The following is a 12,780-nucleotide window of genomic DNA, read 5'->3' as shown; positions in this document are numbered from 1 at the left end:
TGTTGTGACCGGTCTGACAGTAGAGCATGTCACTACGTTAGCTGCTGAACTGGAAGTGAGCTGATAGAAGCGGGTCTGACGCTAACGACAGCTACCGGCCAGCTGTCACGTTCGCCCGGCACACCTCCAACTCCGGGGTTAGACTGTACGCTGCGGCAGGTATTAAATACGCTCGGCTGAGCTAAAGTGAATGTCTGTCTCCTGCCTACTTTCTGCTAGCTTGTTAGCCACACCGCAATGCTACATTGGTGCCAGAAGTGTGGATTTTTTTACACACGTCGCCTGTGGCTAACAGAAAGCAGATAAGGAGGAGGGAGTGTTAAAGAATAACGAACATTTAAGAAGAAAGAAAGAAAAGAGAGGAAGAAAAAGAAAGTATCAGTAAATTGGAGGAGAAAGAACGAGGCGTGATTTTTTTTTCTCTTCCATGGCCACGCAACCAGTGGCTGAGAGAGGGTGAAAGAGGAAGAAGGAAAGAAAAAATAATAAAATAAAATAAAAATAAAAACGAAGATAATAAATATAAGCAAAGAGAAGAAGAGGAGATAGAAGAGGAGAGAAGAAAGCATGGCGGGATATGGAGTACCGTCATCTGTTCAACCAGAACCCAGAGTGAAGCTGCTGGATGCATCACGGCCGGCTGGCCTGGAGCGGGGTGAAGAGGAGGAATGGACGGAGGAGCTACGTGCAGAGGGGTGGAGTGTGGAGGTAGGGGAGCGGAGAGGAGCTTCTCGAGCGAATGATAACGGGGATGCAGAGAATGGACATGAGGGGGGTATGTTTGGACATTCGGGGGGGGTGAGATATGGTGCGGGGGGGAGGCCTGGCGGCTTTAATATTCACAGCACACCCGTGCAGCCTGTGTTTTATAGCCCGGTTGTTAGCCGAGCTGGGGGCCCTGAGACTGTCAATATGAGCTACACCGTTCCTCCGCCTAACCAGCCTGCCTGTTCCCACAACGGGCAGACAGACAACACTACGATGTTGACTAGTGCATTCACCAGTGCGCTGGCGGGGGCTCTGGCCGGGATAATTCCGGCCACCGCCGCAGCGCCCTATCGGGGGGGGGACACAGTGAGAGTGGGTCGTTATGATGGTGGTCCGGGGTGGGAGACATACTGGACACAATTCCGGCTCATAGCCAGGGCTAACCGGTGGAGCGAGGCTGAGAGCGCGGTTCAGTTGGCTGCAGCCCTGGAGGGGGAGGGGAGACGGGTCCTGTTGGATCTCTCTGAGACGGAGTTGGCCAACCCCCAGGCAATAGCGAAGGCAATAGAGCGACAGTTTGGGGAGCCTACATCCAAATCTGCTGCCCGCCAACAGTTCAACGAGAGGAGACGCGGGGATGGAGAGAGGCTGGGCGTGTATGCAGCTGATCTACGCCACCTGGCCCGTAAGGCATTCCCAGAGTTCAGCGAGGAACACCGTTTCATCCTAGCCAAAGAGGCTTTTATCAGTGGACTGACCCCTGACAGACTGCGGGAGCAGGTTCGCCTCAGCAACCCTCTCTCGTGGGATAGCGCATTGGAGCGCGCACAGGAAGTGGAGCAGGTACTCACTGAAGGACGGGTTAGGAGACCCCAGCAGTTGCCCCCACCTAGACCCCCTGCACAGGCACGGTTCCCTAAAAGCCTCAGGACGGACGGAGAATCACAGTTTTTCCCTGCTAGACCCCCTGCACAGGCACGGTTCCCGCAAGCCCTCAGGACGGACGGAGAATCACTGTTTCCCCCAGCTAGACCCTCTGCACAGGCACAGTTCCCTCAAAACCCCAGAACGGACGGAGAATCGCAGCGTGGCTGGACAGAGGCACAGGACCGTGTCTGTTATAGATGTGGTGAGAAGGGGCACATCCAATACAGCTGCCCCTTAGCCATGGACTCCAGACTCCAGCGGGAGCACCCGCCGGGAAACGAGAGGGGGGCGGAGTAGGAAGAGGTTACTCCGCCCCGGACCTGACACATTCTCTGCCGTCGCCGGGCCTTAACAACTGTCTGGCTGAAGAGTGCACAGGGGCCCCTCAAGGGCCTGAAGTAGCAAGGGTGAAGGCTTCAATCAACGGGAGGCATGTTATGGCCTTAGTGGACTCCGGGTCTTCGGGAACATTCATTCGCACAGATCTTTTAGGGGAGGAGCTGCAAGTGAATCCTAATGTCCGCCCCTTCCTCACAGCGACGGGGGACAGGGCTCTCACACTGGGTCAGCATGCAGTGGTGGTGCAGGTAGGGGAACAGAGTTTTCCATGTCGCATGTGGGTGGCCGATATCCGTGAACAGTGCATTCTGGGGTTTGATTTCATGAAGGTTAATGGGGGGGTGGTAGATTGGCCACGGGGGACAGTGACATTTAAAGGCGGCACACCACTGCCTATGTTGTGGGGGGGGGGCCCGGGACGCAGAAACGGGGGATGACGGGGATTTAAGAGAGTCAGCCTCAATGGGGGCGTGTCCGGGGGAAGCACAGACAGAGCACGTAGCGGATATAAAGGAAAGGCCGTTGCAGCCGGTGGGGGAGCACGATGCTCTGATGAGGGACCAAACACATGAGGGGGGGCTCAATATGTCCCCTCCAGAAGAGGAGACCCCTGCAGAGCCCTCATGGGAGGCCCTACCCCAGCGGAGGCACCGACCGATTGGAGTTCCTGCGGCTGAGACAGTGGCCGTGTGCGGAGCGGTGGTTTCCCCCACTCCCGACCCCCGGGAGGAAGCCGTAAAGACAATGTGGGAACAGAACAGAGAGGGACTCTCGGAGATGGAGCAGCGGCAGTTGCACGATGTGCTCTGGGAGTATCGGTCCGTTTTCTCCACCTCCCCCACAGACTTGGGCCGGACGCAATTGATTGAGCACGACATAGACACGGACAAGGCTCACCCCATCAGACAGCGGCCGCGACGTATCCCGCTGAAAAGACAGGCAGCAGCACAAAAGTGTTTGGAGGAAATGCGGGCGGCTGGAGTGATTGAGCCCTCAAACAGCGCATGGGTCTCACCGGTAGTCATGGTGCCAAAGAAAGATGTGGATGATTTGCGTTTCTGTGTGGATTTCCGGCCAGTGAATGACGTGACCGTCAAAGACTCCTACCCCCCACCCCGAGTCGACGATGCACTGGATGGAATCAGGGGCTCCGCTTGGTTCTCGTCGTTGGACCTAAAGAGCGGATACTGGCAGGTGCCACTGTCAGCTGCTGCCCGGCCCAAGACAGCTTTCACCACAGGCTCGGGATTATGGCAATTCACAGTGATGCCTTTCGGGCTGTGCAACGCGCCAGCGACCTTTGAAAGACTTATGGACAGAGTTTTGGCTGAGGTGCCCGCACAGAACAGAGAGATCTACCTTGATGATGTCCTGATACACGGACCGGACTTCCACACCGCTCTGGGGGCGCTTCGCCTGGCCTTCTCCAAGATACAGCAGGCGGGGTTAAAATTGAACCCGGGGAAATGCAAGTTCCTGCGCAGAGAGCTCATCTTCCTCGGCCACAAGCTGAGCGGGGAGGGAGTGAGTACAGTGGAGAAGAAGACTTCTGCGGTTCGGGACTGGCCAATGCCAACAAGTGTATCAGAGGTTAAGTCGTTTGTGGGTCTGGCGGCCTACTACAGACGATTTATTCCGGGGTTCTCGACGGTGGCGGCGCCCCTAAATTTCCTGACCAAGGATCATGTACGCTTCACTTGGGGCCCCGAGCAACAGCAGGCATTCGACGCACTCAAGGCCGCTCTGTGTCAATCCCCAGTGCTGACGACTCCGGATCCTGATGGAGAGTATCTGTTGGATACAGATGCGAGCAGAGATGCCCTGGGAGCGGTGCTCGCCCAGGTCACCCCTGAGGGGGAACGAGTGATCGCTTATTACAGCAGGGCATTCAATAAGGCAGAGAGGAACTACTGTGTGACCCGGAGAGAGCTGCTGGCAGTGGTGGACGCAGTGAAGCATTTCAAGTACTACTTGTGTGGGATCCACTTCACGGTTCGGACAGACCACGCATCGCTCAAGTGGCTCATGTCCTTCAAGGAGCCGGAGGGACAAGTGGCGAGGTGGATAGAGAAGCTGCAGGAGTACAACTTCTCTATTGAGCACAGAAGAGGAACCGTCCATACCAACGCAGATGGGCTCTCGAGACGGCCGTGCGGGACCGACTGCTCTCACTGCAATCGTGCGGATGCAAGGGAGGGGAGAGCAGAACTCTGTATGGCTCTGCGGCTCGACGACCCGATACACTGGGCCGGGGAACAGGACGCTGATCCGGAACTGAGGGTGGTGCTGGGGTGGTTGGCGGAGAATCGGAGACCAGAGTGGCCCGACATTGCAGCCGCAGGTCCTTCATTACGGGGGCTGTGGTCACAATGGGAGGGGTTGGCGCTGAAGGATGGTGTGCTCTGCAGGCGGTGGAAGGAGCCGAGTTCGGGCCGGGAGAAATGGCAGGTGGTGGTGCCTAAGGGCCGGCAGGAAGAAGTGCTGCAGTTCAGTCACGGCCGTCCGGGGGTGGGACACTTCGGGGAGAACAAAACGCTCAATAAGGTCAGAGAGACATTCTATTGGAGCACTTGCAGGAGGGATGTGCAGGCATACTGCCAGAAATGTGACCCCTGTGTGGCCCGCAAAGGTCCCACGGGACGAAGCAGAGCTCCATTACAGCAGTATCAGGTGGGGGCCCCTATGGACAGAGTGGCCGTGGATGTGCTCGGGCCTTTCCCTCGCACCCCGCGGGGTAGCCGGTTCGTTGTAGTGGCAATGGACTATTTCACAAAATGGCCCGAAGCCTATGCTGTTCCTGATCAGGAGGCAGCTACAGTATGTGAAGTGCTGATTGAAGGGATGTTCAGCCGGTTCGGGGTCCCCACTGAGCTACACTCGGATCAAGGGAGGAATTTTGAGGCGAAACTGTTTGCAGAGATGTGCAGACAGTTGTCCATACACAAGACCCGTACGACACCACTCCACCCTCAGAGCGACGGGTTGGTGGAAAGGTTCAATCGCACCCTGGGGGTACAGCTGGCCCTGGTGGTGTCTAAAGATCAGAAAGACTGGGACTTACAGCTGCCGCTGGTCCTTCTGGCATGTCGCTCGGTAACCCAGGAGACTACAGGATGTACCCCCGCCCTGCTGATGCTGGGGAGAGAACTCAGAACGCCGCCAGCGTTGGCATATGGACAGCCGCCGGACGCGCCTCAGGTGCCCGCAGGCGTGGAGTATGCGTCTCAGCTGAAGGGGAGATTGGAAGTGGCGCACGAGTTTGCTAGGAAGCAAGCGGAGATGGCTGGAGTGCGGCAGAAGAGAGGATATGACCTGCACACTAAGGGAACGCATTTCCGGGCAGGGGACTTAGTGTGGGTATATGGGCCGAAGAGGACGAAGGGGAAATCACCCAAGTTGCAAAGCCACTGGGTCGGGCCGTGCTGTGTGTTGGAACGGATGGGGGAGGTGACCTACAGGACGAAGATGGCTCCGCGGGGGCGGGTGGTGGTGCTGCACCGCGATCGTCTGGCACCGTACCGAGGGACGGGCCAGGCTGCTGATGGGAGGCCAAACAGGACGCCGCCACAATCACCGGGGGAGGGGGGTCAACTGGCGCCTCAACAGTCCCCGGGGGGTCTGCAAGTGGCCCCGGAGCCGTTGCAAGTGGACAGTCCGAGTACGGGTCTGGGAGCGGGGACGGGGGAAGTGGACACTGGGGGGGAGGGAACTTCAAGGAGGGCCAGGCCCAGGAGAAGGAGGAGGCCTCCCCCGCGTTTAGGGGACTATGAGGTGGATCTCCTCGGGGGCGAGGAGTATTAAAAGGGGGGGGCTGTGTAACGCGGGGAGATGGACTTGGGGAATTGGGGAGGAGTGGGAAGGACGTTACTGTGTTCGGAGGTTCTGTTTGGAGGGAGGTGTGTCCGTATGGGTATTGGCCGGATAGGAACGGGGTTGGAAATACGGGGAAGAGTTAGAGTGGGACTCCAGGATGTTGTGACCGGTCTGACAGTAGAGCATGTCACTACGTTAGCTGCTGAACTGGAAGTGAGCTGATAGAAGCGGGTCTGACGCTAACGACAGCTACCGGCCAGCTGTCACGTTCGCCCGGCACACCTCCAACTCCGGGGTTAGACTGTACGCTGCGGCAGGTATTAAATACGCTCGGCTGAGCTAAAGTGAATGTCTGTCTCCTGCCTACTTTCTGCTAGCTTGTTAGCCACACCGCAATGCTACAATACGAAAAAGTATTACAAAAAAATGCATTAAGCCTAAATTAGATTAGATTTCCCCTGAGTTGCACACGTAAGCTTTAGTTGCTTAAATCCATCCACACAAAAAGAGAGGTTACAGCCAATGTTTTTGGCGCCGCATTTTCTAACGGACTTTTCTATTTGGATTTCTTTCAGCGGCTGCCCAAAAGGAGATGCTGCTTTTCCGTAGCACACACAACAGCGCAAGCTAGCATGACATCTCATTTCTTTGCAGGAAAGCACAGCACACACACACAAACCCCCCTCCCCCCCCAACCCTTTGCATGCGCAAGCACGCGCATCGCACCGCGCCAGCGAGAACGCAAGCGTGTTCACAAGTGGAAAACTCTATGAACAAACAAACACACTAATTGTACCAGCACTAAAAATTAATATCTCCAACTTTGGAGAGTAGCAAGACTCATTAGTGGCGATCGATCGATCGATCGATCGATCCGCTATGAGGGAATGATCTCTGATAAGTCTTATTCCATTGACCTCTTTGGCTTTGTTCCTGGAGTTCTCTCTGTCTTCTCTGCGCACGCATCATGACTTTTCTCAACAGGGGGGTCCTGCCACCTGCGCAGCGAAATCTATTGTGATGCTTTAACAAAAGGGAAAGGAGCATCTCCTTCAGCCAGGAAAAGCCTTACTCAGACCAAAGCGCTACCCTCATTTTCATTCATTTGATTTGACAAAGAAATGTGGATTGCCTGTTGTCCTCTGTTCTTTTAGCAAAAGTCAGAAAGGTGTTGTGTGATGTTTGCTGCTGTGGTCCACTGTCAGATCAACAAGGGACATGGGTCATTTTATGTTACATCTGTATATGATGATTTTTTTTTTTTTTTTTTTTTTTACAATATTTCTCAGTCCAGAGCGACCGTTTTCCCCAGTTTCCCCTTGGTCTGATAGTAGCTCAACTGCAGCAAATAGGCTGTGAGGCAGTCAGCCAAGGCCAGCACAACACCTGCTCACCTGGAAACTGAACCGCTCTGTTTTGATTCCCCACAGCGATTGTTACCAATAGATGGGGCAAATGATCTTTTCTACCAACCTCCACCCTCAACGCCAACCTCCAAAATCTATTCCATAAGGCCATACTTCCCCAGAGATCAGGTGAGATATGCGGGTGTTTGTGTGTGTGTGTGTGTGGGGGGGGGGGGTTCCTTTGTTTTTGAGTATCACAAAGCAGAAATGCTTAGAAGCACTGCATGATTTACATGTATGATTGCTGAAAGTATGTCGTCAGATGTATGTGCTGAATAAAGAGAGCTTTAGCTAGCTTCTTGATGTAGCATTTTCTGGGCTTGGCTAATCTGACGTTAGATGCACTGTTGGAGGCCATAATGGGTTCAATTATTATATATACGTTGTGTCTGTCTTTTTGCAGACATCTGTCTATAAAATCTGCAAAGAGATGTACTCTGAAGGAATCGAAGAACTTCCTTTCCCTGAGCAGGATCCTGACCTCATAGGAGACCGGTAAGATATGCAGTTATATTCTAGACTAGTAAATGTTCTAGGGCTGCAACAACTAATCGATTAAATCGATTAAAATCGATTATTAAATTCGTTGGCAACGAATTTGATTATCGATTCGTTGCCCTTTTGGCAATTTTTTTTTTTTTTTTTCCATATTTCATTTGAGTTAAATTCAGATTATTGAAACTGGATTAGCCTGACCAGTTCTACTTGTTTAACAAGCTGAAGCATATGCTCTGCCTGTAATTCAAGAGAAGTCTGCCTTTTAATTTCATATTTAATTTTAGTTCAATTCAGATGATTGAAACTGGATTAGCATGGCCCCAGTTTAATTAAAAGTTATGACCAGTTTAACTAAAAATCATATAATAATAATAATTCATTTATTTTATATAGCGCTTTTCCAGACCCAAAGACGCTTAACAGAGAACAAGAGACAAGCAACAGGGAACAAAACAGGCAACAGATACAAGTAACAGGCAACAGTTACAGGGAACAGATACAGATGACAGTGGCGGTTCAGGGCAAGGTAGTATGGAGAAGCAGAGGGGAGGAAGATAACAGGAGGGAGGAAGAGGGGGGAGGATGGGGGGGGGAGGGTGATGGTTTGGAGCTATGGTTTGGAGGAGGTGGTCAGGGGTAGGGGAGGTTGTAGGCTTGGGAGAACAGGTAGGTTTATATATTATTATATAGCCTGCCTGTGATTCATTTTTATTTCATATTAGTTAAATTCAGACTATTGAAACTGGATTAGCATGACCAGGTTAACTTGTTTTATTATTATTATTATTATTATTATTAACTTGTTTAAAAACATATAGGCATGTAATTCAAGATAAGTCTGCATTTTATTTCATATTTCGTACAGTTCAAATAAGACTTTCTGAGCATGACCAGTTTGACTTGTTTAAATTTAAAAACATATAGGCCTGTAATTCAAGTCTGCCTTATTTCAATTGGTTTTTAGCCCTAGTTGCACTTCTGTTGCACTTTTTTGTTCATTTGAAGTTTATAACAGTGCATGAAGGCATTGTGTATTAAATTAATGCGCTATTTTTTGTGCAATTAATTTGAGTGGTTCAAAAAAAATCCGAAATTTGGGTCGCGACTTCATGACAAGGAAAATAGTGGGTCCTGAGGCTACACCAGTTGAGAACCACTGCGTTAAAGCACTTTATTTAAGAAGATATGAAGATATCTTTTGCACTTACACCATACATTTGTATGTATTTTGTATTCGTTCATGCCCTGTCAAAGCTATTTGATGTAGCAAAGCCCGGTGAGTTTTTGTTTAACAAAAAAAAAGTTGTTTTTCAATAAACGGATGGAAACAATATCAGTGCATTTTTTAATCCGATTAATCGATTAATCGACAACTAACCCTACCGATTAATCGATTATCAAAATAATCGTTAGTTGCAGCCCTAAAATGTTCACAGCAGTGTTGTTGTCACGTCACTATATCTCAAGGCCAAATCGAGTCTTGAGTCCCCAGTGCTCAAGTCCTGATCACCAAAAAAGAGACAGTCGAGTTTGAGTCAAATTATTAGGGCCTATTACAAAACAATAGCAAAAACAACTAGAGGGCACTCGGTAGGGTACATACCTCCACCAACTCTGTGGCGGAGGTATTTACAGTATATATAAAAAAAGGCTCTATCAACACATCCGAGTCACCAACTCCCGAGTTCAAATGCATGAATGCTCGACCCCAAGTCCGAGTCATCAGTGCTCACTGCTCAAGTACAAGTCGAGTCAAATCAGTCCCGAGTCCGAGTCCTGGACTCGAGCACTACAACACTGGTCCACAGTAGCTGCTCACCAGAGCCTCGCCTGCAGCTTTTCTCTGCAGTGCAAATCAATATGGCTGACTAAATGTTCACTATGTGTCGACAGGTTAGTAGGAGGTTTCCTGACTTTGAGTCCAAACTACGGCTTTGTGCTCGAAGACGAGGAAGGGATCTGCGGTTACGCTCTCGGTACCGTGGACGTCCGGCCCTTCCTCAAGAAGTGCAAGTTGAACTGGATCCCCTTCATGCAAGAGAAATACCTCAAACCGGACTGTGAGAAGGACCTCTCAGACGCTGAGGTAGACTCCAAATGCACCTCTCTTACCTCATCGTCTTCATACTCTTGAATTCACGCCATTATTCAGTTGGACATGACGATCTCTTGTCTTATCTGTCCTCCTTGTAGAAGATGATGCTGAGTTTCCACGAAGAGGACGATTGTCTTCCAGAGTCGTTCCTCTCCAACTTCCCCTCTCTCATCAAGGTCGACATCCACGCCCAGGTCACTGACCCCAGTGTGGCTAAAAGCATGATGGGCTGTCTGCTGTCTTCCATCAAGGCCAACGGTAATGAGCACTACTGCTGCTGCTTTTTACCATTGTTGAATGAATGAATGAATGAAAGTTTTATTTACGTGTCAGGACAAATTACATGACCCATCCCACATGGGATTATCAGACACATCAACATAAAGTAATTACCATATCGATTCCGGTGCATAAACAATACAAAACCATACAAACACACACACAGCACACGCGGCATGAACAGCAAAACACCGATTTAACTACAATGTGTAGTAAGTAAAATATATGAATTATCTATCATATGTCATCTTTTTCCTCCTATCCCACGCATGAGAAATGTATTCGGAAAAAGCAAAGATGTTGTCAAAGAGAAATTCAAGTATGGCACCTTCTTCAAAATCTAACAAGTTTAGCTCAGGGGAGTGAACTTTTTTAAATAGTATCTCTCGTAAGTCATGATACAATGGGCAATACAAAATAAAATGAAATTCATTCTCCACTTCCTTCAACTCACAATATTCACAAATCCTATCCTCCTCCGCCGTCCCTCTGTATCTGCCTGTTTCAATATGTAAAGGCAATGTACCATTGTTGCTACTACTTATTACTACAACTACAGGAAGCGTGTGTGAGCAAGACGAAGAGAGAGATCAACCGGAATCAATTAGATAGATATGTTTTATTACATATTTTTCTTTTTGAAAATGGCCACTGAGTCAGTAACTGGAATTGATGCCAGTGTTAAAATCCCTCTGCCCACCCTCTTTTGCTGACTGGCGTTTGTTTCCGTCAGTTTTTTTTGTCTTTCACTTCCAGGGTCGCACGGCGCGTTCTGCGAGGTGCGTCAAAGCGATAAGAGGATGTTGGACTTCTACAGTAAGCTGGGCTGCTTTGAGGTCGCCAAGATGGAGGGCTTTCCCAAAGATGTCATCCTTATGGGACGCAGCCTATGAGGAAGTGTGCACTGATAACAACAACCCGCTCCAAACAGACCCGAGAGAGAGAGAGAGAGAGAGAGCAAGCAGCAGTCAGCAGTCGACGTCGAGGCTGATGAACATGTTTGCTACCGTCATGAGACAAACGTCCACGATGATTTTATACTACGTTAGCATCTGGGCTAGCCCCGAGAGAACCTGTTTTTAAGATTGTGTACAGAAGCACAGCAGTTGCACAGTTTCCCCCAGTGCTGTTGGATTCAGAGAATCCAAAAGCTTTAAAGGGCCAAGACGTGATCTGTAGTCTCGATAAGTGCGTTGATTTGAGCCGACATGGAAGAGTCGTCCTCCAGCATTGAGTTCTAGGCTCCTCTGGGCTTCTTCCCTCGTTATACCTCCAGGAGGCAGGAGGTGACAAGTCCATAAACAACAACTCCACTTTTCTGATTTAGTCGCCACACGGATTCTGGCCCCCGCGTGCCATAAGGTCAAGTGTCTGAATGTGACACGGAGAGAGCAGAGCTGTGTCTCACGTAGTGCCTTACTACCCTCTTAGGTCCTGCTGTTACCAAGCTGGGACAAAACCAGGACACTACTACTATACGGGTTGTAAGGTGTTATGTGAGATGTTGTCTTTCATCATCACACCTTATGGTATGTCCATTGGCTCTTCAACAGATTTGGGGAAAGACGAGGCCTTAAGTATACCATCACCATATTCTCCTGATTTTTGAAGAGGCGTGTCTCTGACAGAATGATTTGAAGAGGCATGTCTGATAGAATGACAGAATGATTTGAAGAGGTATGTCTCTGACAGAATGATGTGAAGAGGCATCACTCTGACAGAAAAATCTGGCATGTATATGCCATAAGACACCAGGTGCATGCATATGGAGGGTGACATATATGGCTTTTGTGGTTTGCTACAGCCCTAAATAGTTGGTAGTGACAGACCAGCAAAGTGCAGCATCTGTTGAGACTTTTGAAGACTCCAATAGAAATCCTCAGATTTTGGGAAGTGAGAGAAGCTTCTTCTATTGGTTAATGAGCATAGTTCTCAGCCAATCCCTTTCCAGCACTTTGCTTTTGGCCATACTTTTTCCCTTTTCTTTTAATCGGCAGTTTTTTCCATTTATATTTGCTCTTAGCTCTTGCCTTTTGGTTAATTGCCTTTGAATTTTAGTTGATGTTGCAGAGTCCAGTGTTCAGGGGCTTGTTTCTGCTTCAAGGCGTTCTTATCTGTGTCAATCAGTTACAGCGAAAAGATTTGTGGCTCAAATTCTGGCCGTGCAGCCTGCAACTCCCTGGCATCAGCTGTCAAATGTCTTTATCAGTAACCTACCTGATCTTATCAGTAACCCACCTGATCTTATCAGTAACCTACCTGATCTTATCAGTAACCTACCTGATCTTATCAGTAACCTACCTGATCTTATCAGTAACCTACCTGATCTTATCAGTAACCTACCTGATCTCACACTCCAGCACAGACTGAAAAACTCAGATGGTGGAAAATTAATAGAAATTTTGACATTTTCTAAAGGTTCTGGAAACATTGTTTTTTTTGTTTCATAAATGGGTTTTTGATTGGTAAAGTAGTTCATGTGAAACTTGCTCATTGGTATAGCTCGTTACCTTTTGAAGTCAACGAAAAATGTCCTTATTACAAAACCCAACGTGATAGCAGTGCCCAGTGGAAAAGTGCATCGAGACATTCCGACCAGCTATTTAGCAGAAAAATGTAACATTTGAAATGGGAGGCTGGTAAATATTCACATTCTTAGTAAAAAAATGTGTAGGAATCCCGTCGACAATAATGAGTAAGCGTTCAACCCTCCCA

At 49.5% G+C, this 12,780-nt stretch overlaps 1 protein-coding gene across 1 annotated transcript in view; it reads left to right on the top strand.

Annotated features, from left to right (window-relative positions):
- LOC310770715 (protein O-GlcNAcase-like) overlaps window positions 1–10,958 on the top strand; it is a gene marked incomplete at both ends in the record, with an annotated part of 32,187 nt that extends 21,229 nt beyond the window's left edge. The window contains 5 exons of the mRNA XM_083663442.1: window positions 7,148–7,322; window positions 7,597–7,688; window positions 9,585–9,777; window positions 9,885–10,044; window positions 10,822–10,958. Of these exons, the coding sequence (XP_083519568.1) occupies window positions 7,148–7,322; window positions 7,597–7,688; window positions 9,585–9,777; window positions 9,885–10,044; window positions 10,822–10,958 (757 nt within the window). The remainder of the gene's footprint in view (window positions 1–7,147; window positions 7,323–7,596; window positions 7,689–9,584; window positions 9,778–9,884; window positions 10,045–10,821) is intronic.
- Between the last annotated feature and the right edge of the window lie 1,822 nt (window positions 10,959–12,780).

The sequence above is a fragment of the Poromitra crassiceps genome (assembly GCF_964638095.1).
Source record: "Poromitra crassiceps genome assembly, contig: HAP1_SCAFFOLD_191, whole genome shotgun sequence".
Classification (NCBI taxonomy): Eukaryota; Metazoa; Chordata; class Actinopteri; order Beryciformes; family Melamphaidae; genus Poromitra; species Poromitra crassiceps.
The sequence above is the reverse complement of the archived record's forward strand: the minus strand, read 5'-3'. Positions and strand labels throughout refer to the sequence as shown.